Below are 26,017 nucleotides of genomic sequence, written 5' to 3'. Positions count from 1 at the left end.
ACTCTCCCTGAGAGCCAGGGGGGCCCATTTTTTTCTATTAAAAAAAGAAAGGCCAGCAAAAAAGAAGACTTGGAAAAAAAAAAAAAGAGAGAAGATTTGGTTGTCAAGGAGGTGACAGCAGCTCAGTCTGAGGAGGTACTCCCTTGGTCAGGCTGTCTAGGGACCAGCTGCTGAGGTCTCTGCTTCTCAGTAAGCCCTGTAGGGCCCGCCGACCCCAGGTCGTACCTCAAAGTTGGTGTTGTTGTTGTATGGGTGTTTCGATTCCCTCACTTGCACCTCCATTCCCGACTCCTCCATGAACTGGCAGGCAGCCAGGGCCATGGTCCCCAGCATGTTCTCTCGGCAGCCCTGGAGCACTTTCTGTAGGATCTGGTGGGACACAAGGTGGGCAAGGTCAGTGCCTGGCAGTGGCTTTAGGAGGAAGAGAGAGTCTACTCCAATATAACACCCTCCCAGAGGTGCTGGGATCATCCTGGACCCAGAACAAGCCTCCGCGACACTACCCCCAAGACCTACCCCACCAGCCACCTCTCTCTCCACCAGGCCCCTGCTGTCAGTCAGGACCCTACAGTCCTTTCAGAAGGATCCTACTTCAAGGAGGTCTGAAAGAATTAATAGGACCAATCAGAGATGGCCCTGGTCCCTGGAGAGTTCCCAGTCTTAACAGGTGGCTTGACCTACAGGTAAATAATTACAGTACAATGTGGTCAATGCCTGGGTGAGTACAGAGTTGAGAGCTCCAGGGGGGCAGGTGTCGGGGGAGAGGTCAGTAGGGCACAGTTCCTTCTGCTCTTTCCAGAAGATAAATATAGCCAGAGCAAACCTGCCAGCACCTCCAGGGCCGTGAGGCTGACTGAGCAAGGACCTCAGGGACCTAGAAACTAGTGCTCTTAGATGGTCAAAGGCTTAGAGGAAAAATTACCTTCATGAACGGCATATGTGTGTGAAGGTGGAGGGCAGATTGAAGGAAGAGGTACTGAATGTGCCTCAAGAGTCTATATTTGGGGCTGGGTGCAGTGGCTCACATCTGTAATCCTAGCATTCTGGGAGGCCAAGGCAGGAGGATCCCTTGAGCTCAGGAGTTCAAGACCAGCCTGAGCAAGAGCTATTTCTATTTCTAAAATAGAAAAACTAGCCAGGCATCACAGTGGCCGCCTGTAGTTCTACCTATTTGGGAGGCTGAAGCAAGAGGATCTCCTGAGCCCAAGGGTTTGAGGTTGCTGTTAGCCATGATGATTCCACAGCCCTCTACCCAGGGTAACAGAATGAGATTCTGTCTTAGAAAAAAAATTCCGTACTTGGAAAGTGGGAGATTATGACTTCTGGCTCAGTTGGAAAACATACGCTGGGCTCCTAAGCTCGATACTAAGATACTTTGTTGTAACAGGTCCTCTGCTTCAAAGCAGCAGGAGGAAGAAGAGAAGCTTCTAGCCCTAAGCTCGATACCTATGAAGGTTTGCTAAGCCAACACTATTTTAAAAGAACAAGTTAAAGGGCAGTGCCTGTGGCTCAAAGGAGTAGGGCGCTGGCCCCATATGCCGCAGGTGGCGGGTTCAAACACAGCCTGGGCCAAAAAAAACTTCAAAAATAAATAAATAAATAAATAAATTAAAGAACAAGTTAAAGACTTGATTTCAAACACTCTTTGAACATCAAGTCTGTGCCAGGATGTGAGCTCAGCTCTGGGCCAATCCTTGGGAGAGGAAGCAGTGGCCCTGCCTCTGCCGCATTCACACCTGTCAGGGAGCTGCACCGCTGCACAGGTAGCCTCACTCCAGGGAATGTGCACTAGAGGAAGCTGTTCCAACACCCCGGGGTATAGGAGAAGCCCAGTCTATTTAACTACCTTCTCCCACTGGTGCTTCTCTTCCAGCTGCATGAACATATCCAAAATATAGGTCATATGGGCAGGACCACTGAGCTCCAGGATGTCCTCACTCACGGGCACATGCCCAGGCCACTCGGCAAGCAGGGCTGCGAGCACATGGCGGGCGTACAGCACAGAGGTGGCCTCGTTCACGCGGAAGAGGTAGTCCCGGATGGCTCTCTTACTCTTGCAGTTCAGCTCCTTGTGTAGGAGGGCAGCGCTCTTGCTACGGCGCTGCTTGGCGTAGCTCTGCTGCAGCTCACTCTCAGTGCTGGAAATCAGCTTCTGGGTCACGGGGTTCACCTCTGCAGTGGCTTGTTCGCAGTGTACAGGCCGAGACTGCAAACCCAAGACCACCATTACAAAAGCCTGGCCTTCTTGCGTGGGGGCTGGGGGGCAGGGGTGAGCGGGAGTACAGATACTTTGGTCCAAGATTGGAGGCATACCAAGCATGGCAAGATAATCATGTCTGTGTCCACAGCTTTGGCAATCTGCTCTTCTACCTTCAGACTCTTACTGGGCTGCCATCTCTGAGCCAGGGACCGTATCCTTTCATCTGTGGTGAGCTCATCTCCATCAAACCTGAAGAAAAGCAGCACAAAATTGGGCGCCAAATGTGTAGAAAGCCAAGAGTTTAACCTGCGATTAAACTTGACAGAAATGTTGATTAGTTTGTTGTTGTTACACAATTACATTATCACATTCTATATTTTATAAACTGAATTCAAGACACTCGTTTATTCACACACGTGGATATGCACATATGCCCTTGTGGCAGTAGATGCAAACTGTTCACCAGAATCCATTCTCCTCTTCTCTCTTTTAGAAACAAAGTTTGTAGTTCTAGCAAGAGACGTAGTCACCCTGCTAGAAGTGACTACTTGATGGGGTTCTTAGCCCCATCAGCAGCTAGATGTAGCAATGCGACCTGGTTCTTGCTGATGGCAGGTGAGTGAGGGAGGATGCCACTTCTTTCTGTACCTTTCCTTTTTGTCTGGGATGGAATCCAGAGGTGGTGTGAATGAGCCAGATTTTCACTGCACAAATGAGAATAACACTCCTGTGATTGCTGGGTCACTCTGTGGAGCAGAAATGCCCATCCACCCTGGACTGCTGCCTACTCTGGACCGTGTGTGAGAGAAAAACAAATTCTGTCTGCCTCGATCCATCATATTTCATATTCTTTCATTAAAGAAACTTAGACTATTCTTCTAAATAATGTAAACTGCTTCATCTCACTAAGGATTTGAGACAACATGTAAGAAATAACATATGGGAAAATATAAACATGGAATAAAAAATAAAAGAAAGGCTCGGCACCTGTAGCTTAGTGGCTAGAGCGCCGGCCACATACACTGGAGCTGGTGGGTTTGAATCCAGCCCGGGCCTGCCAAACAACAATGACAACTACAACCAAAAAATAGCCAGGCCTTGTGGCGGGCACCTGTAGTCCCAGCTACTTGGGAGACTGAAGCAAGAGAATTGCTTGAGGCCAAGAGTTTGAGGTTGCTGTGAGCTGTGACGCCACGGCACTCTACTGAGGGTGACATAGTGAGACTCTGTCTCTAAATAAAGAAAGAACAGAAAAGAAAAATTAAATGAGAATTTACTATAAATTAGAATAAGAAATTAAAACCAGATTGGGTGGGGGGGATGCAGGAGGAGATCAGATTGTGGGTGTGTAAAGTTCTACATGAACTGAAGTGCTGGGCCCAAGAACTAGCTCTAAACTTCCTGGTGAAGAGAATGGGAAAATCGTTAATCATCCGTTAGGGCGGTAGTTCTCAACCTGTGGGCTGTGACCCACAGGAACTGTATAAAGGGCCGCGGCATTAGGAAGGTTGAGAACCACTGCTTTAGGGAGAAAAAAAAAAAAAGAAAAGAATTTACACTGCTGAAAAAACAAAAACATAACCAAAATGTCTTGAGCAGAAGCTCTTGCTCTGTGCTGTTTACTCACTGGATTACACACCTTGGGGCCTGCTTCAGTGTCTGCCTCTGTAAAAGACGTTTACTCTCAGGGGCCAGCTACAAATGTAAAGTTTTTACAGACGAACCTACAGGACACTTGAAAGACAACCCACATTGTGTAGCCCAGGTTACCTTCCATACCACTTTACAAAGGACTAAAAATTGCTTCTTGGCCTGTCAGGGTGTGATCCAGATCCTGCTGACAGGAGGTACAGGTCCACTTGTTCACTCTCTTGCCACATTCAGCAGCACTTGAATGTTCCGTACCTTTTCTGAACCTCCAGGAAGAATGAATCAGTCCTTTTCATCTGCAGTTCGTATATGGCCCGGAGAATGTGCAAAGGAGCATTGAGGGCATCGTGAGCCATCTGGAGGCACAGGGAGGAAGCGGAGGAGAAACAATTAAAAATGCTTCAACATCATCAATAAGCTGGACTCCAAAGTGATAAGACAATATTTCAAAAGCCACCCACAGGTTATAACTGAAGAACATTATGTTTAACCAGTGTGATGAAAATATGTCAAATGGTATATAAAACCAGTGTATGGTGCCCCATGGCATTAATGCACACAGCTATGATTTAATAAAAAATAAAAAAAAATTAAAAAAAAAGAGAAGAACATTATGTGAGTACTCGAAAAAGCACTAAAATATGGACTGTAAACTCTGCATTACTATAGTAACTTCAAAGGAAACTATAAAACAGCGGAACATCAAAAGAAATATACCAAAAAAAATCAATGCTAATTGCTAATACTTATTCACCACATTGCATCATTGTTTGCTTCTCTGTAATTATCTCATGTTCAAAATTGACAATCAGGACATACGTGGGCACTGTATTTTCTTTTCTTTAACAGTACTTGCTTTTCTGACACTCTATTCCACATTCTGTTTACTCTTCATCTAGTTATGTTTTTTTCCTTTTTAAAAATTATTTTAATTTTTATTTATTTACTTAGAGTTTCAAGCTGTCACCCTGGGTAGAGTGCCATGGCGTCATCATTGCTCACAGCAACTTCCAACTCTTGGGTTCAAGAGATCCTTTTGCCTCAGTTTTTCTATTTTTAGTAGAAACAGGGTCTTTCTTTTGCTCAGGCTGGTCTTGAACTCATGAGCTCAAGCAATCCACTCACCTCGGCCTTCTAGAGAGCTAGGATTATAGATGTGAGCCACTGTACCTGGCCTATTTTATTAAATTTTTAGAAGTGGTCTTGCTCTGTTGCCTAGGCTGGAGTGCAGTGGTATAAAGTCCAAACCCTCAACCTTTTCATATCGTTCTGAGTCACAATGGATTATCCAGAGAAGGTAAAATATTATTTCTGAGAAATTATAAGGAGGGTACCATGACCATCATTTGAAAGCTCATGGATGGGCCTTGGAGCATTAGTAAACCCTGGAAATTTATGCAAAATTTTAAACAAATACTTGAATGTGTATTTTATAGGAGAGTGGTTCTTTTGAGTCCATGACCCAAAAATGTTAAGAATTATTGCTTTGGGGCTTTTCTGTTCTTCTAGATGAATTCCATAAAATACAGACTAAATGTTTAGAAAGTGAATTCTTAGGACATCAGATTGAAGCATTTTCATGTTTAGGCTAAAACATGGCCCAAGCCAAAGAGAATCCATTCCCCAGACTCAAGAATGTACCAGGAAACATATTCTGGTGGGCTCATCCAGGCCCTCAAGAGGGTCTAGCTTTTTCTGCTCCAGGTTATCAGGGCTGCTGACTGGCCGGTCCACCTCTTCCCCTGGGTCTGCTTGCTCATCCAGCTTGAGATCTCTGTGCTCTGCCCAAGTGTTGATCTCCTTTTTTGAGGAATACAGCATGATGGACAAAATCTACAAAGAAAGAAAATCAGGCAGGGTAGAATGTGAGCATTTACTGGGTTAGAAGTTTGCACAGTTCTTTAGCCATGTAAGGGGATAAATTATTTGAAATCAGAATTCACTTAAAAGAATGTGAAATTAGTAAAGAAACATGAGAACATGTTCAATTATACTTTGTAGTCAAATAAATGCTAACCAAACAAAGGGGACCTTTGTGTTTTTTAACTTTTCCACTGATAGTGTAAATTGCTATCATCCTTTTTAGAACTTGTTTTGGCAAAATTTAAAGATCCATGTTTTGATCCTGTAACTCATCTGTTAGGAATAAAATAATGTATAAAAAAATTGTATTCACAATACGGTCAATGGGGGCGGTGCCTGTGGCTCAAAGGAGTAGGGTGCCGGCTCCATATGCTGGAGGTGGCAGGTTCAAACCCAGGCCTGGCCAAAACTGCAAAAAAATAATAAATAAATAAATAAATAAATAATACGGTCAATAAAGCATTATAATGGCAAAAAATCTGAAAGCCACCTTTGTGTACATATGTCAATATGTAGCCATCAAAAATGGTAGTTATGGGGCATGGGCACAGTGGCTCACACCTGTAACCCTAGCACTCTGGGAGGCTAAGACAGGCGAATCTCTTGAACTCAGGAGTTCAAGACCAGCCTGAGCTAAAAGGAGACCCCATCTCTTAAAAAAAAAAAAAAGGTTAGTTATTAAAACTATACAGAAAAGAAAAATGCCCATCTTGTTGCCTTAATTTATTTGAATATTATGCTTATCATGTAACCTGAATTTATGTATGTACCACAGAAGCATATAAAAGAAAATTAGGGCCAGGCGCGGTGGCTCACGCCTGTAATCTTAGCACTCTAGGAGGCCAAGGTGGGTGAACTGCTTGAGCTCATGGGTTTGAGGCCAGCCTGAGCCAGAGTGAGACCTCATCTCTAGAAATAGCTGGGTGTTGTGGCGAGGGCCTGTAGTCCCAGCTACTCGGGAGGCTGAGGCAAGAGAATCACTTGAGCCTAGGAGTTTGAGGTTGCTGTGAGCTACAACAACATAGCACTCTACTGAGGCATCAAAGTGAGAGTCTGGCTCAAAACAAACAAACAAACAAAAAAACAAATTAGAAGATGGAAATACAGAAAATGCTAACAGTAGTCTTGGCGCCTGTGGCTCAAGCGACTAAGGCGCCAGCCACATACACCTGAGCTGGTGGTTCGAATCCAGCCGGGCCTACCAAACAACAATGACGGCTGCAACCAAAAAAATAGCCAGACATGTGGCAGGCGCCTGTAAACCCAGCTACTTGGGAAGTAGAGGCAGGAGAATCGCTTGAGCCCAGAAGTTGGAGGTTGCTGTGAGCTGTGATGCCATGGCACTCTACTCAGAGTGACAGCTTGAGGCTCTGTCTCAAAAAAAAAAAAATGCTAACAGTAGCTGTGTTTGGGCATAAAATAGGAAGTTTTTCTTTCTTTTATTATTTTTTAAGTTTTCTGCAATATGATTTTAAATAAAAAAATTTTAATCTAAAATATTCTGTAAGAATAAAAGAGTTCATGGAGTCTTCCAGTTATTCATTAACTTATTTTAGCATATCTTCCTTAAACCTAACCAGATCCTCTTCAAGGAGCTGAGGGCTGTTTCTTTAAGTCCCAGTTCTGGGGTACTGGGAGTGGCTGCTCACTACCTCCCAGCCGCAGCAGTCTTTCCTAGGCCATAGTAATTCTGCTAAGAATGATCTAAGGTCTCGTGGGGGATAGTAATAAAATTAAAATTATCGAGTAAAATCTTCCATAAAATAAACTTAGGTGAAGACAAATTTAGAAGCTGAATTTAGCCCAAAAGAACTTTGAAGGGAAATAATTCAAGTGTACACTTTATTACCATGCTATAAGGGTCAAGCATGTGTTTCCATAAAACACTTCTCTACCAATGTTCTTTGAATAAACATCAAATTCATTTTCCCTGACAGGAGAGGACAGGTGTTATAATCTCTATTTTCAAAAGGGAAAAGAGAATCAAGGGGCAGTTTTAAACACGGTACAAAGTGAGTGCACAGGGCAGGACCAGCTGGAACTAGCCGATGCTTCTAGCACCCAGGCCATAAATCTGCCATCCTTGTCTTTTACCTCCAGGTCCCGCAGGAGCCATGTTTTACTGAAGCCGGTCCCTTTGCTACACTTTTTCACCAGCAACTTGAGCAAGTCAGTCTGAAGGAAGGTAGCATGGGTCTCTTCAAAACTGTGAGCCTGCCAAGCAAAAAAATAACAATATGTGACTGCCTCAGAGTGAATGGGAGGTCAGTTGGAGAGAAGCAAGCATTTCTCAGAGCCCAGGCTTGGCCTGTAGCCCACTCAGACCCAGTGAAAATCCCGGAGTCAGCGGAAGAATGAAATATCAAACCTTAGCCATAACCTCTGCCTGGTCATTCACTCTTTAATTCATTCGCTCAACAAGTATTTTTGAAGCCTATTTTGTGTTACTCACCATTCTCTACCTTCCAAAACTTCCCAATGCCCTGTCAGGTCCAAGACCCTCATCACAGCTGATGAAGTCCTACAATGCTCCCTTTCTGCTTCTCTGGCCTCACCCCACTCTTTTGCTCTATCCTAAAGCCCTGAAGGTTGTTTTGTTCTTTCTGCTCACTGACAACCATGCCGGCTCCACTTTGGGGGCCCAGAGCTTACTATTCTCTCTGCGTGAATCACTCTGCACAGTGTTTCCAAGACTGACTCCTTATCTATTACTTCAAATTTCACCTCTTCAGAAGACCTTTTCTGACTTGTGGCAGTTTCCTTACAGACTCTCTGTTGTCACCTTGTCTGTTAGATTATAAGCTGCATGAAAGCAGGCACCTTCTTTCTAGTTCACCTCTGTATATACTCAGTTCCATCTGACCCCTTGATGCTCCATAAATATTTACTGTATAAAGGATTTATTTTTTATTTTATTTTATTTTTTGCGTTTTTTTGGCTGGGGCTGGGTTTGAACCTGCCACCTCCGGCATATGGGGCCAGCACCCTACTCCTTGAGCCACAGGCGCCGCCCTGTATGAAGGATTTAAAGACAGAAATGATCCTTGTCCTCAAGAAATTTATTTTTTCTTTCCCAGTATAAGATAAACAACTGAAATAAGAGTGCACTGTGATAAATGCCATGAACTAAAGATGCAGAAGAGGAATGGCCTTAACCATTCAACACAAAATCTCAGGGCTAAACCAGAGAGAGCTGAAATGCCACCTAGTCCAGCCTCCTGTGGTGCTTGAGACACTCCATAACTTCCCTACCAGTGCTGCCACCAAGCACCCTTCAAAGCCAAGGAACTCACAAACTTCAACTGTGCTCCTTCTTTTCACAGACAGCTCTGTTGGGAAGATGATCATAAAAGTGAACTGAAAGGCACCTCCTTAGAAGATCCTTCTTCCCAATCAATGCCTTTAAGGTATCGGAAGAAGTTCCCCAAGTCAAGGCGTCTCATCTCTATGCCAAATATCACCCTACTCTTTATCTTGTCTACCTCTTCCCATCCTAACTGCCAAATCTATTACTCAAAGATCCCATGGAATGCCAGACCCCTTTATTCTTCCTTTCATCTCCTACAATGAAACAAATGAGCTGTCATTCAGAGAGGGAAGTGAGGACCAGATGCACCACCAAATGGAAGAAGCTTATCATTACCTTTAGCGTCTTATATAACCCTTTGAGGGCCAGGGACAGGACCCAAGTTGCTTCTACTGCCTCAGGACAATGGCTGTCCATGCTGGTTTGCAGAAGGTGACTGGCAATAAAGGCAAAGTGCTGAGAATATTGGCTGAGCTGTGCCTGAGAATCACCACATTCTTGTCCTCCACCCTTCTGGACCAGTTGGTAGTCCTTCACTGAAGAATGACATCAGGCAGGAAGAAAAAAAGCACAAAAAGTACAGTTAATGCTTCCTGCAGCTAAGTTTCTTCCACAGCAATATATCTTACTATAGTAAGAACTGCAGAAACACAAAACTCCCAGGCTCAATGGACATTAAGGTCAGCTTGAAGATAAGCAAAAAAATGTTATGGCCACCAATCCACTAAGCAACTCTGAGGACAATTCATATTCCTACTACTATATATGAGCAGATCTCCAAAGGTGTTAACAAAGTTCTCAAAAGTGGTACATGTGACTTTGGGAGGCTGAGGTAGGAGGATCACTTGAGGCCAGGAGTTTGAGATTAGGTGAGACCCTCTCTTTACAAAAAATAAAAAAATGTAGCCAGTGTGGTGGCACATGCCTGTAGGCCTAGCTACTTGTGAGGATGAGGAAGAAGGATTGCTTGAGCCCAGAAGTTTGAGGCTGCTTTAGACTATGATCACACCACTGCTCTCCAGTTTGAGCAACACAGTGAGACTCTGCCTTTGGAAAAAAAAGAAACTGTACAAGGTCTGATAATTAAGTTCACGGACTCATCCTAGAAAAAGTATATACCTCATTGCTTTAATACTATGGTCACCAGATGCCCAGGGGGAGTACTTCAAAGGTGATCACAGTGATATGCAGCAATGAGGTATGTAGCACTTTTTCTAGGATGAGTTCACACATTTAACTGTAAGACTTTGTATGACAACAGCTCCAAAGGCCATTCCAGAAAAAGAGTTCCAAAATTGCTTTGAAGGGTGGAATAGGTACTGGATTGTGGACGGTATTGGTGGACCAGGTGCACAGTTTCCCAAGGGGAGTATGTCAAAGGTGACTACTGTGATATTCAGCAATGAGGTATGCAGCACTTTTCCTAGGATGAGTTCACAAACTTAATTGAGTTCACAAACACGTGATATTTCTACTTCCAAACGAGATGGAGTAAGAGGGACTGGATTTATTCTTCTACCTTAACCATAACACCAAAAAAACATATGAAACAATGGTTTGCAGATACTGGGCAACAGGTAGTAACAGGCCTATGATCTTTGAGAGAAGAGACATGAATCAGGTCAGCTATCTAGTAACACCAACTATCAGGAGATAATTTTTTGGCTATGGAGCAGGGAGCAGAAATCTAAGCAGAGTCCAGTGGCCTCAATGAATTGAAGAGGCAGACATGAGAGTTCAGGGAAATCAAGGCAGCTAGAGAATTTACTTGGCAGAATATCACAAAGAAGGGAGATGCATGAGGAGACAGAGGTGGGTGGGGAGAGATCCACAGAAGGATCCTCATGAGCTGTTGCCTGAGTATTGATTTGTACATATGTGAGAAGAAACTACCTAGGACAGGAGAAAGAATTCCAAAAAGCAGCACGCCAAACAATTCCTGGAAGTCACACAGAGCTGGGAATATTTTGTCTTCCTGCCAGTGAGAGTGGAAGTGTCCTGGTTGTAGTGGGGTGGGGATATTTGAAAACATGATGGTCAATATTTTTCCAAATTTGATGGGAACTATAAACCCAAGCAGCTCAATAAGCCCCCAAGCAGAATAAACACAAAGACAATCATGCCAAGGACACCATAATCAAATTGCTAAAAAACCAACTAGAAATGCAGTGGCTCACCCCTATATCCTAGCACTCTGGGAGAACAAGGTGGGAAGATTTCTTGAGGTCAGGAGTTGAAGATCAGCCTGAGCAAGAGCGAGAGAACCTGTTTGTACCAAAAATAGAAAACTTAGCCAGGGGTGGTGGAACATGCCTGTAGTTCCAGCTACCCAAGAGGCTGAGGCAAGAGGATAGTTTAAGCCCAGGAATTTGAGGTTGCAGTGAACTAGGATGAACCCACTGTATTAGCTAAGGTGGGAGAGTGAGACTCTGCCTAAAAAAAAAAAAAGTACCAAATGGAAAACTGAATCTATAAAAGGAATGAAGAGCATCAAAAAAAGAAAATATATAGCTAAATATAAAAGAAATTGTTTTCACATTTTTAAATCTCTTTAAAAAACCTCCCTTTTTAAAGTGAAAGTAATAATGATTATTGGATTAATATCATATAGAAATAAAATGTGTGATAACAATAGCACAAAGAATGGGGGTGGAAAATAAAAATAAATGTTGTGATATTTCTACACTATATGTGAAGTGGTATATTATCTGAAGCTAAACTATAATGAGTTAAAAGTGTACAGTAAAACCCTAGGGCAGTGGTTCTCAACCGAACTGTATTGAAGGGCCACGGCATTAGGAAGGTTGAGAACCACTGCCCTAGAGGAAGAAATTATTTGAAGGTAGACTATTGTAAAGAGAAACCACTAATAAGAAAGAGAGAGTGTTTAAAAGCCAATTGTACAAATAAATACAATAGAATCATTAAGAAAACCGAAACAAAACAAAAAACTCAATTAAAAAGAGTAAAAAAGGAACAAAAAATAGATTTCAACAAATAGAAGAAAAGCAAGAAGATAGAAGATTTAAATTCAACCATCTTGATAACTGCATTAAATGTAAATGGTCTAATCATGTCAGTTAAAGGCAGAGACTGTCAGACTAAATTTTTTTTTTTTTTTTTTTTTAGAGACAGAGTCTCACTTTGTTGCCCTTGGTAGAGTGCCGTAGAGTCACAGCTCACAGCAACCTCCAGCTCTTGGGCACGTCACAGCTCACAGCAACCTCCAGCTCTTGGGCTTAGGCGATTCTCCTGTCTCAGCCGCCTGAGCAGCTGGGACCACAGGTGCCCACCACAACATCCACCTATTATTTTTTTTTTTTTTGTAGAGACAGAGTCTCACTGTACCGCCCTCGGGTAGAGTGCCGTGGCATCACACAGCTCACAGCAACCTCTAACTCTTGGGCTTACGCAATTCTCTTGCCTCAGCCTCCTGAGCAGCTGGGACTACAACGCCCAGCTATTTTTTTGTTGCAGTTTGGCCGGGGCTGGGTTTGAACCTGCCACCCTCGGCATATGGGGCCGGCACCCTACTCACTGAGCCACAGGCGCCGCCCAGCTATTTTTTTTTTTTAATTACAGTTTGGCCGGGGCTGGGTTTGAACCCACCACCCTTGGTATATGGGGCTGGCGCCCTACTCATTGAGCCACAGGCACTGCCCTGTCAAACTGAATTTTTAAAAAAGACTACACTATGTGCTATCTGCAAGAAATCCACTATAACTGTAAAGCTATAGGCAAGTTAAAGTGAAAGGATGAACAAATATGTGAAAACCATGGATAAAAAGGCTGACTGTATTTCTGAGCTAAGGTTTATTGAATCTGCACACATAAAACCCATACATGTATGTAGGGCTATAAATAAGGAACTTGAATATCTGTGGATTTTGACATCCACAAGGGGTCTTAGAACAAATCCTTCAAAGATAATGAGGGATGGCTATACCATGCAAATGCTAATTTTTTTTCCTTTTTTTGAAATAGAATCTCAAATTGTCGCCCTGGGTAAAGCGCCATGGCGTCATCATAGCTCACAGAAACCTCCAACTCTTGGGCTCAAATAATCCTCTCGCCTCAGTTTTTCTATTTTGAGTAGAGATGGGGGCTTATTCTTGCTCAGGCTGGTCTCAAACTTGTGAACTCAAGCAATCCCCATGCCTCAGCCTCCCAGAGTGCTAGGTAAATGCTAATTTTTTAAAAGGAGAGCCTACATAAATATTAGATTTCAGAATAAGGAATATTAAGGGATTAAAAAGGGACATTTCATAACATAAAGAGAAATAAACTTACAATTATAGATAGAAACTTAAACAGTCCTCTTTCATTAATTGTTAGAAGTAGACAGAACATCAGTAAGGGCATAGAAAACTTAAATTTTAACACTATCCATTATTTTGACCTAAATAACATCTATAAGATTCTCCACCAAGATGATAGTATATGTATTCTCTTCAGGTGTGTGTGGAACCTTCATGAAAACAGAACCAAATATGGACAATAAAACAAACTGCAATAACCTTAATAGAACTGAAATAATTGAGGGAATTAAACTTGAAATCCACAAAAGAATGATGTTTGGAATATCCTCTGCATATTTAGAAATTCTATATCAAACTTTTTTTCTTTTTTTTGAGACAGATTTTCACTATGTCACCCTTGGTAGAGTGCCACGGCGTCACAGCTCACAGCAACCTCAAACTCTTGGGCTTAGCAATTCTCTTGCCTTACCCCCACAAGTAGCTGGGACTATAGGTGCCCGCCACAACGCCCAGCTACTTTTTTGTTGCAGTTGTCATTGCTCTTTAGCTGGCCCAGGCCGGGTTCAAAGCTGCCAGCCTGCCTGTATGTGGCTGGCATCCTACCCACTGAGCTACGGGTGCCACCCATATATATCAAACCTTTAAATACTCCAGAGAGCAAAGAGAAATCACAATATAAATTAGAAAATATTCCAACTTAAATGAAAATCATATATCATATCAAAAAGTGTACAATGCAGCTAAGTTATACTCACAAGGCAATTCATACCATTAAAATTCTTCTATTGGCAAAGAGGAAAAGTCTCAAATCAATGATGATTTCTATTTTAAGAAACCAAAAAAGCAAGAAAAGCAAATTAAACCCAAAGTGAGCAGAAATAAGTATATTAATGTAGACCAGGATAGAAATCAATGAAATTTAAAAAACAGAATAAAGAAAAATCAATGAAACCAAAGCTGGTCCTTTGAAAAGACTAAATAAATTGGTAAATTTCTGGCAAGACTGTCTAGGAAACAAAAAAAGAGAAGACACATATTACCAAAGTTAGGAAAGAAAGAAGGCAGTTAATACCCTATGCCAGGCTGAAAGAAATTAAAGATCTAAATTTTATGAAACATAAATTTATTCCCTAAATAAATGAAGAAATGTATGTAACATGCTCACAGATCAAAAGACTCAATATAGACAGTCCTCAATTTAATGATGGTTCAACTTAATGACTTTCGACTTTACAATGGGTTTGACTGATGAGGATGGAACCCAACTGTAAGTTGAGGAGCATCTTTTTCAGTTCTCCCCAAATTAATCTATAGATTCAAAGCAATGCCAATCACAATTCCAGCTGACTCTTTCATAGAATCTCCCAAGTGGATTCTAAAATTTATGCAGAAAGGTAAAGGAACTAGAAGAGACAAAACAATTTAGTATAAATCTACAATGGTCAAACAGCGATTATTACTATTATTTTTTTCTTTTTTGAGACAGTCTCAAACTGTTGTCCTGGTAGAGTGCCATGTCATCACAGCTTACAGCAACCTCAAACTCTTGGGTGTAAGCGATTCTCTTGCCTCAGCCTCCCAAGTAGCCTGGACTACAGGCGCCCACCAAAACACCTGGCTATTTTTGTTGTTGTTGTTGTTGTTTTAGCAGGCCTGGGCAGGGTTCGAACTTGCCAGCCTTGGTGTATGTGGCCGGCACCCTACCCACTGAGCTACAGGTACCACCAAAACAGTGTATTATTAAAATAAATACATATACATATATTAAAGGAACACAACAGAATCCATAAATAGACTCATATAAGATGTCAATTTTTTAAAAAGGTGGCAAGACAATTCAATGCAGAAATGATGGCGTATACAACAACAGTCCTGGAACAACTAGATGTTTATATGCAAAATAAAATAAAATAAAATAACCTAGACATTTACCTCATACTTATATACAAAATAGCACAGATACTGCCTAATGCTGAAGCTGAGTGAGACAGCAGATTGCTTTAGGAGCAGAACTGGGAACATAATTGTTAGATACTCCAGAAAATGTAATACTTTCACAGTGTTCCTATCAATGAAACAAAATGGAAAGTTATATGAATGCCAATACAGTTATTTTATTTATTTATTTATTTGTTTTGAAAAAGAGTCTCACTCTGTTGTCCAGGCTAGGGTGCCATGGTGTCAGCCTACCTCATAGCAACTTCAAACTCCTGGGTTCAAGCAATCCTCCTGCCTCAGCCTCCTGAGTAGCTATGACTACAGGCACCTGCCACAATGTCTGACTAGTTTTTCTTATTTTAGTAGAGACAGGGTCTCACTCTTGCTCAGGCTGGTCTTAAACTCCTGAATTCAAGGGATTTTCCTGCCTACACCTCCTAGAGTGCTAGGATTACAGGTGCCTGTAATACAATTATTTTAAGTGTAGCTGGGTGACTACATGTAGCCGTCTGACTTCATAATGTTTAAATTACACATCAGAAAACAAATGGCACCAGCAAATAGAGAAATTAAATATTCAAAAATATTCGTAAATATCTGGTTAACCAAACAACACAGAGCCATAACACAAAATAACAGCATGGAAAGAGGTCTTCAAAATTATCCCAATTCAATCACATCATTTCAGAGATGAGGAAAAAGAAGTCTGTGTTTTTAAATATCACATGCCAGACAAGAATCAAGGTATCTTTATTGATTTTTAAGGTATAGAAGAACTAAGACAATTATCTGTCATTCTTAGAAAAAATAATTATTGGGACCTGTTTTCCTTTTCCGAGATTTGACATCAACGATCACTGCCCTGTTCTTCTCAGTAAAGTGTTTCAAGATGATCACGTTATGGGGCTCATTGGCATTATCCATATAAACATAGCGGGTTCCCACACACAGGACCTGGAACATGGCAGTGACAGAAAAGGCAGCTCAATAGCACATTGAGGCAGGAAAGAGTATAAGCCCAGCCCCTTTTACTTGGGCCTCTAAATTCAACCAGCTATCAAGAAAAGGGTTTTTCTCATCTCTAGGGTCAAAGGGCCTAGCATAGGCCTTGAACAAAATTGGTTTAAGTCCTTGCTGGATGAGGCCATTTTTATTTTATTTTATTTTTTTTTGGAGACAGAGCCTCAAGCTGTTACCCTGAGTAGAGTACTGTGACATCACAGCTCACAGCAACCTCCAACTCCTGGGCTTAAGCGATTCTCTTGCCTCAGCCTCCCAAGTAGCTGAGATCACAGGTGCCCGCCACAACACCCAGCTATTTTTTGGTTGTAGTTGTCATTGTTGTTTGGCAGGCCAGGCCTGGGCTTGAACCTGCCACCTCTAGTGTATGTGGTTGGCGCCTTAACCACTTGAGGTGCAGAGCTGGGGCCATGTTTTTATAGTCCCCTTTGTTCTAATCAGTTGAGAGACATGAAATTGGAAATAAGATCAAGATGACTGCCAAAGTGAAAAACGATTATTCTTTGACGTTCTTTGTAATTTAATATATTATAGTCACATACGCATATTATTCAAAGCCAACTAGTTGGGTAATGAAATGAAGCAAAATGGCTAAACTGTTACAATGCAAGTTGATCAAAACATCCCATAATCTTGAAAATATACCAATACTGTGAAATCAAGTCACACAACTGAAGGAAAAAAAACATATGCCACAGAAACTGTGACCAGCATGACGGAGATCAGAAGGGGTGGCTGGGCCTACAGAGCGCGTACCTGGGGGAAGCCGACCAGCACGAGCAGGGTGAAGATGTTGGTGTGCTTCAGCTGGAAAGGCAGCTGCTTGATACAGTGGTCTGTGAAGGTGGCAATGACATCACGCCACAGTGGGGAACTGTTGAGTGACCGCAGTATCTCTGCCATGGAGCATGCCCAGTCCAAGCCCACCCGGCTGGAAGGCAAAAACTCCATTAGGGGCAGTTAGGGACAGGGTACAGAGCTCGCTGCACTCCAGGCAGACCCAGAGATGTACAGAAAGCCATTCGCTCATTAGCATAAAAACAACTACAATGATGCTTTTCATGAAACAGTGAGCAACAAACGAACGAAACTGAGATGATACTTACATATTCAATCTACAATTATGTTTTCAAAAATCTCTAATAAAGTCACCCAATGCATGTGTGCACATGCACATTCACACACACACAAAGCTTAGAAGGAAACATAATAAAATAACACCAGATGTATTAATATGGGTCAAGACAGGGTGTTTTTCTTTTCCTTTGTTTCTGTTTTCTCAATTTCTCATGTTTTATGAAGAAAAGATTTATTTTCTTCAACCCCAAGGCCTACACTTAACTGCTCTCAGAATAAAACAAACCAGAATGTATATCAGTAGAGACCTAAGTCAGCTGACAGTGTTCAGCCTGCTCCTCTGCTTTAACATGGGTTGACACAGCAGCTAATCAACCCAGCTCTATTCTCGTAGAATGTTCTCAGACAACAGCACTGGAACATACTCAGATTAATCAATAGCCAGGCCTTTGACATAAAGAAATGAAGACCAATGTAGGGTACAGTGGAAGTGGATGGGGGAGTGAGAACCAAGGCTACCTGTCCAGACACACAGCTCCCAGGCTAAAGAGCAGGTGAGTGGTCTTCCAGCCATCTGGCACAATGGAACTGTCCCCTGCAGCAAACAGGTTGTGCTTGGCTGAGAGGATCTTGATCACTGCGCCATCTACCTCTGCTGGTAAAAGACGAAGGATTAACTGGCCCAGAAGACCCAGGGTGAGGTGGTAGGTCTCATTCAGGTGGCCTGCGTTTGAGATGACGACCTGAAACATCAGTGGGAGGACATGCTCCAGGTCTATCAGGGGGACTGTGGGACCCTGGCAAGAGAGGGGGAAAAAATTCAGTTCAGTACAAAATCCATGTAATCATACCAGCTAAACACTCCATCCCCTTGTGTCTTATTTACAATTTCTGAGTGCCAAAGGAATTATGCAGTAGCTTTCATAAATATCTTATGCACAATTACTTATAAAATACTAGGTCTGACAATTAATTTTGTGAACTCCTCCTAGAAAAAGTGCTACATACCTCCCTGCTGAGGTACATCTCTGAAGTACTCCTCAGAAGCCATGCACCAATCCTAGCACCCAGTCCACCCTTCAAAGCAATTCTGGAACTTTTTCTTGGGAATGGCTGTCAGAACTGTTGTTGTCTAAGGTCTGAAAATTATGTTTGTGAACTTTCTCTAGAAAAAAATCTCATATACCTTATTGCTAAATACCACTATGGTCACCTTTGAAGTACTCCCCTTGACTGTAATCCTATTCAGCAATGCCATATGTAGCACTTTTTCTAGGACAAATTTACAAACTTAATTGTCTGACCTCATAAACATTCTTAGGTATCACCTTATAATCCTACTTCTAATATTCCTTTACCCTGAAAATAAAATATTTGGTCCTGCCTACCTCCTGATATGTTCATTATAAAATAATTCAAATAATTCAGAAATAAAGTTAAAACTCCCTATAATACCCCTAGGAGATAACTGTTAAAAGTTTGATGAACAAGGCCAGGCCTGGTGGCTCACACCTGTAATCCCAGCACTCTGGGAGGCCGAGGTGGGTGGATTGCCTGAGCTCATAGGTTCAAGAACAGCCTGAGCTAGAGTGAGACCCTGTCTTTAAAAATAGCCGGGCATTGTGGTAGGTGCCTATAGTCCCAGCTACTTGGGAGGGTGAGTCAAGAGAATCGCTTGAGCCCAAGAGTCTGAGCTTGCTGTGAGCTATGATGCCACAGCACTCTACCAGGGGGCAACAAATTGAGACTCAGTCTCAAAAAAAAAAAAAAAAGTTTGATGAACAATTTTTCAATCCTTTTCTATGTATATTTATATATATATAATGAATTTTAAATAGTTATTACTCTTTATTTTCATTTTTTTTTTTTTAAGACATGGTCTCACTCTGTCATCCAGACTGAAGTGCAGTGGCACAATCATAGCTCACTGTAGCCTCCAACTCCTGAGCCCAAGCAATTCTTCCATCTTAGCCTCCCAAGTAGCTGGGAGTACAGGACATGCATACATGGTTAGTTAAAAAAATAATTATTTTTGTAGAGATGAAAGCTCACTATACTGCCCAGGCTTGTCTCGAACTCTTAGCCTTAAGTGATCCTCCCACCTCAGTTTCCCGAAGTATTGGTGTGAGCCCTGTGCCTGGCCTATTTTTCTTTCTTTAAATACTACCCTGCAACTTAGTTTGTCCTACAGCTTACTTGTGATAAACACCACTTATTTATTTATTTACTTTGAGACAAAAGAGTCTCACTATGTCACCCTTGGTAGAGTGCTGTGGCATCACATCTCATAGCAACCTCAAACTCTTGGGCTCAAGTGATTCTCTTGCCTCAGCCTCCCAAGTAGTTGGGACTACAGGTGCCTGCCACAACGCCTGGCTATTTTTTGTTGCAGTTGTCATTGTTGGTTAGCTGGCCCAGGCTGGGTTCGAACCCGTCACCTTTGGGGTATGTGGCTGGCATCGAAACCACTGTGCTACGGGCGCCAAGCCGATAAACACCATTTAGATAAACAGACTAGTACATACATTTCTATGCTTAATACTACCTGTTATTTCCCATTGGAAAAAAAATATACAAAACTGAAGAAAACTTTTACAATGTTTGAGTTGTTACCCTCAGTGTGATTCAAGAGGGCACTACATCTATAATATGAAAATAAGGCAATCAAAGAACAAAAAGTTCTCAGAAATGACAAATGATTTTCAAGAAGACATCCTCCCTTGGGGGAGGTGGGGCTGGCAGGGTGCGAGAGCACAGGTAAGGTGAGAAAGGCATTCATGCCTGGGAGAGGGGTGAGGAGGCATCAGTGACGAAGGTCAGCCTGACACAGGTGTCGGGGCCCAAGTGGAAAGGGGAGGGCATCTGTGCAGGGGTTCGGCTCGCCATGGAGATCAGAGTTCAAGCAGCATAAGGAGAGTGTTGCCACTGAGTAGCAGCCTGCTGTGGGTGAGGGTAGCCTCAAAGCAAGGGGGCAACCTGACCTGACACGGAGAGATAGGTATGGTGAGAGATATCCAGGGGGCAGGCCCAGTGTGGGTGGCCGGAGTCCAAACAGTGAGAACAGGAGACTCTGGGAAGAAGAGTAGCAGCAGAGATGGGAAACTGATCAAGTAATAATAGGAAGGCTAATGGGATCTGTTCAAGACACGAGTTACAAATACAAAAAAGGAGAAAACTACGATAACCCCTGTGGTTTTAGTTGTAAATTAGAGGGATTCATGAATTCATAATTTATTTTTTCTTCTCCAAATTAGGGTTTCTTAACCTTAGTGCTATTGATATTTGGGTCTGATAATTCTTGTCTGTGCGTGCATGTGTGTGTGTGTGTGTGTGTGTGTGTGTGTGGGTGGGTGGGGTGGGGGCTGTACATTTTAAGATGTTTAGCAGCATCCCAGGCCTCTCCCAAGTTGTGACAACCAAAAATGTTTCTGGGCATTGCCAAATAGTTAGCTTGAGAACCACTGTTCTACAATTAGAAAGAAATTATGATAGAGTACACATAGACATGTGCACACACATACACCCTATTAGCAATGAACCTATCCAGGGCTTAAACCTTGATTGCTAAATACTATTTATTCTCTACCAAATGAACCCAGGCCACCTTAGAGAAATGGCTGATTCCAGGGCTAAGGAAGGGAGAATTCAAGAAGTACCTAAAACACTTGTACCTCCTGTAATAAGATGTTCAAAAAACAGAATATGTCAAAAGAACATGGAAGTCAGCCTGAATGGGCTCCCACTGGCCAAATACAGGACAATTTAAAGATCATAATAAGTAATTAGAACAAAAGATGATAACTGATGCTAAATAAATGAATAAATTAATAGTCTGAGTAGAAGCAGGATATTTACATAGTTTCAAAGACTTTCCCTACTAAATATTTCCTTGTTTACACAGAAGAAAAGGTTACAATGGAGAGGGCTGGCTGACATCACTTACGTCAGTGGCTCTCAACCCGTAGGTCGCGACCCACAGGAGCTGTATTAAAGGGCTGCGGCATCAGGAAGGTTGAGAACCACTGACTTAAGTGACCAAAGTGAAGAAGGTCAGTAATGAAATAAGTCAAAACTGTGTTCCTGATGGGCTACAGTGAGAAGGCAGCACCAGCTCTTTTGCATATTCCTGCCCAAGATGCAAAACCCGAGTCTAATCATGAAGAAACCTTAAACAAACTCAAAGAGGACAGTCTACAAAATAACTGGTTAGCCACAGGTAAAAAATTGAAACAGGACCCATACCTCTTACCACTGATAGAAATTAACTCATGATGGATAAAAGATTTAAGCCTAAAACAAGGAACTATAAAAATCCTGGAAGAGGGCCAGATTCAGTGGCTCATGCCTGTAATGTCAATACTCTGGGAGGCTGAGACAGGTGGACCGCTTGAACTTAGGAGTTCAAGATTAGCCTGAGTGGTGGTGCCTGTAGCTCAGTGGGTAGGGCACTGGCCACATACATGGAGGCTGGCAGGTTCAAACCTGGCCTAGGCCTGCTAAAACAACAATGACAATTGCAACAAAAATATAGCCAGGTGTTGTGGCAGGTGCCTGTAGTCCCAGCTATTTGGGAGGCTGAGGCAAGATAATTGCTTAAGCCCAACTCTTGGGCTTGTAAGCTGTGACCCCACAGCACTCTACTGAGGGTGACATAAGACTCTGTCTCAAAACAAAAACAAAAACAAAAAACAACAGACCAGGCTCGGCACCTATAGCTCAAGCAGCTAAGGTGCCAGCCACATACATCAGAGCTGGTGGGTTCGAATCCAGCCCAGGACTGCCAAAACAACAATGACAACTACAACAACAACAATAAAAAAAATAGCTGGGCGTTGTGGCAGGCACCTGTGGTCCCAGCTACTTGGGAGGCTGAGGCAAGAGAACCGCTTAAGCCCAAGAGTTGGAGGTTGCTGTGAGCTATGATACTATAGCATTCTACTGGGGGCAACAAAGTGAGACTCTGTCTAAAAAAATAATAATAATAACAATTCTGGAAGAAAGTATGGAAAAACTCTTAATGATATCAGCCTAGGGAAAGAGTTTATGAAGAAGACACCACTGGCAATCATAACAACAACAAACAAATAAATGGGACCTGATCAAGTTAAAAAGTTTCTGCACAGCTAAGTACATAATCAACAAAGCAAAAAAGACAACCTTTAGAATGGGAGAAGTACTTGCATGCTACCCATCAAACAATAGGCTGATAACCAAAACCTACAAAGAACTCAAGCAAATCAACAAGAAAAGATCAAACAACTCCATTACAAACTGGACAAGAATTGTGACCTAATTGTACCCTCACATTAATCTAAAACTAAAAAAAAAAAAATGGGCAAGAAACATGTACAGATACTTTTCCTATGATGACCGACTAATGGCCAACAAACATGAAAAACTGCTCATCGCCTCTAGTTATCAGAGAAATGAAAATCAAAATCACATGGAGATAACACCTAACCCCAGTTAGAAAGGATCCCATCATAAGATTCCAAAGCAATAGATCCTGGAGATTGTCGAGAGAAAAGGACACTCATATACTGCTGGTATAGTACAACCTCTGGAAAATAGTATAGAGATTCCTTAAAGAACTAAGAGTAGACTTACCATTTGATCCTGTAACCCCACTACTGGGTATTTTAGACTTACCATTTGATCCTGTAATCCCACTACTGGGTATTTACCCAAAGGAAAAAAAAGACATTTTATCATAAAGACACCTGCACTGGTATGTTTAAAGCAGCACAATTCACAATCACCAAGTCATGGGAATAACTCAAGTAGCCTTCAAAACATGAATAAATTAGTAAACTGTGGTATATGTATACTATGGAATATTACTCAGTCATAAAAACATGGAGATCTTATATCTTTTTTAATAACCTAGATGGAACTAGAGAGCGTTCTAAGGCTCACATGTGAGAATAATGCAACGAAGTTCAAATTGATGAGGGGAGTTAAGGGATTGGTAAATGCCCACCTAACAGGTACACTGCAGGGTATATTAAACAATTCCTGGGTGAAGAACACAACTACAACACAAGACTTTAACCTTACACAAAAATAAACTATGTAACCATATCATAAGTACCCCATAATGATCTGGAAAAAAGAAAGAAAACAGGGAAAAGTTTCATTTGACCTTGGCTCAGAACAATGATGTCAGATCTGAATAAGTGGAAAAAAAGAAGGAAGATGTTTCGAGGCAGATGGAAGAGCATACAGAAAGGGCGATATGGGGAAAACAGACAAGGGGTAAGTGTTTCATTCGGGCTAGGTAGAGTGAGAGGTGAGTGGTTGAGTGAGAGAAGGAAAGGCAGACAAGGGCCAGACTGAAAAGGCCCTTGGAATGCCAAACTGACCCATGTAGCCTCTGTGCACTGGGTAACAGAAAGGCAGCTACAGTTCCAAGCACACAAGTGTCTTCATCACAATTGTGTTTTTTTTTTTTTTTTTGTAGAGACAGAGTCTCACCTTCTGGCCCTCGGTAGAGTGCCATGGCATCACACAGCTCACAGCAACCTCCAACTCCTGGACTTAAGCGATTCTCTTGCCTCAGCCTCCCAAGTAGCTGGGACTACAGGCGCTCGCCACAACGCCCAGCTATTTTTTGGTTGCAGTTCAGCCGGGGCTGGGTTTGAACCCGCCACCCTCGGTATATGGGGCTGGTGCCTTACCGACTGAGCCACAATTGTGTTTTAAGAAAATTATTCCAATGGCATAGTGTTAAATGGACCGGAGACTGCAAAGACTGGTTAGGAAGCTGCTATCATATGAAAAACCTAATCAAGATATGGAATTGGGGAGGGAAGAGAAGATACTGCCAAAGATTACTGTTGAAAACATCATTCACTCCTCAGTGTTAGCATTAATTGCTCCTATAATAAAAAGTATTTCCATGTTAAAAAAAATAGCTGGCTGGTAATCCTCAAAAGTGTCAAGGTCATGAAAGTTAAGAAAGACAGAGTTTAAGATTAGAAAAGACCAAAGAGATGTGACAATAAAATGCTACATGTTAATTCTGATCCTTCTGCTATAAAAGACATTTTTGGAGCAACTGGTGAAACTTCAGTGGGGACTAAGCGATGTACCAACATCAATTTTTCTGGCTTTGATGCATAAGAGAATCTTCTGTTATCTGGAGAACATACCTTTATTTTGACACAGTCTGAATTCCAAGGATAAAAAGTTTTAGACCAAAAAAAATCAGTTTATGTCATCTTAATACTGGACTTCTCATAAGTAACTCGAGAAGGCAGAAGATCGTGTAGCAATATTCACAGGCTTCTGAAGGAAGAGGCCTATGCCCCTATAATTCTATACCCCAACTATTCCCATGGGGGAAGAGAAAATAAAGAAATGGAGCCATGTAGCCTTTCCTAAAAAAAGATCTGAGGAAATATTTTAGCAAAACAAGAAATGTATTAAAATAAATAATTCAGGAGGAAGAAATAGTAACCAATAAATAATATGTCTCAAAACAGCAAATATCAATAATTAATTACAATGTGGTTCAGAAATTCTGAAGAAAGTAATTTAAGAGAGGTAATCTAAACAATACCGTAACAAACCCCAAACCAATCAACCGATCAACCAATCAAACCATGCAGAACTAAAATTACAGATAATTCAAACACTTGGGATATGATAAGGAAAACAAAAGCATCTCGTTTTGTAAAGAAATAAAAGGTCTTATTTTGTTTGTGAAAAAAAGGCAAAAAGGTTACACTATTAAGAAATATAGGTAGAAATAAGTAGGCAAAAATTTACCTACAACCATGATTTGGTAAGAAATATGATACAGACTTCATAAATGATTAGAAAAAAAGAAAAGAATTTGGCAACAAGCAGGGGGAAAATGTGTATTGGAGCAGGGCTAGTGTGGGAGATGCTGACTGGCACAGAGCAGTTATCTCATGAGAAGTGAGCTGACTGCCCAGAACACAAATGGTTAGTTACAACAAAGCTGAGAACAAGTCAGGGAAAGGTCATTCTTATAGCGAAACTGGTAAAATCAACATAAAAAGGCTAATATCCAATTGTAGAAGGGCCCTATCCTAAGAGACAGTTTCTCAAGGTGCTGCCCAGTGAGATGTGGGAACATGCCACTCTTACCAACTGCAATTATTGAAATAACTGGAAATAGGCAGATATCAGTCATGACTATTGGGACAGAAGAAAGGCTTCCAGGGGTGTCCAGCCTCCCTATGAACGCTTATCTGTGGTGCCAGATATCACGACAACTAGGCATGGACCTTTCTTTTGTTCATCAGCTTTCATTAGTGTTTGTGTATTTAATGTGTGAACCAACACAACTTTTAGATAAAGATTCATAGCCATCTGTCTGTGGGTGGACCCCTCTGCCTGCTTAAAGTCTCCCGAGGTTGGGGATGGAGGCAAAGACCAGAATGGTACAGCGCTGTCCAAGCCAAGAGTGCTGATTTCAGAGATGCATCTCTTCCAGACAGAAATGCTGCTGGGTGAGGCCATTTCATCCAGCTGGATGGAAATGCATCTTCAAAATATCCTATTCTCTTCATTCTAATTCCATGTGTACCAGACAACCTGCTGAGTTACCGTGGAGTCTCCTGGGTGGGTTTACATACCACACAGGAATATGGTTTTCCTGCTAGACACATGCCCCTGAATTGTGACTGATTTATAAAATTGATTCCTCTGAGTCCAGATAAACTGCTAAAAAAA

At 41.9% G+C, this 26,017-nt stretch overlaps 1 protein-coding gene across 2 annotated transcripts in view; it reads right to left on the bottom strand.

Annotated features, from left to right (window-relative positions):
• The window catches only part of ZZEF1 (zinc finger ZZ-type and EF-hand domain containing 1), a 149,848-nt gene that overhangs the window by 11,364 nt on the left and 112,467 nt on the right, over positions 1-26,017 (bottom strand). For both annotated transcript variants that reach the window (XM_053570331.1, XM_053570332.1), the window contains exons 40-49: positions 17,834-18,111; positions 16,994-17,168; positions 16,039-16,171; positions 9,357-9,556; positions 7,808-7,927; positions 5,492-5,683; positions 4,106-4,206; positions 2,314-2,449; positions 1,847-2,206; positions 226-369 (exon numbers count right to left, since the gene is read on the bottom strand). In XM_053570331.1, coding sequence (XP_053426306.1) covers positions 226-369; positions 1,847-2,206; positions 2,314-2,449; positions 4,106-4,206; positions 5,492-5,683; positions 7,808-7,927; positions 9,357-9,556; positions 16,039-16,171; positions 16,994-17,168; positions 17,834-18,111 — 1,839 coding nt within the window. The remainder of the gene's footprint in view (positions 1-225; positions 370-1,846; positions 2,207-2,313; positions 2,450-4,105; positions 4,207-5,491; positions 5,684-7,807; positions 7,928-9,356; positions 9,557-16,038; positions 16,172-16,993; positions 17,169-17,833; positions 18,112-26,017) is intronic.

The sequence above is a fragment of the Nycticebus coucang genome, chromosome 18 (assembly GCF_027406575.1).
Source record: "Nycticebus coucang isolate mNycCou1 chromosome 18, mNycCou1.pri, whole genome shotgun sequence".
In the NCBI taxonomy this organism is placed as follows: domain Eukaryota; kingdom Metazoa; phylum Chordata; class Mammalia; order Primates; family Lorisidae; genus Nycticebus; species Nycticebus coucang.
The sequence above is the reverse complement of the archived record's forward strand: the minus strand, read 5'-3'. Positions and strand labels throughout refer to the sequence as shown.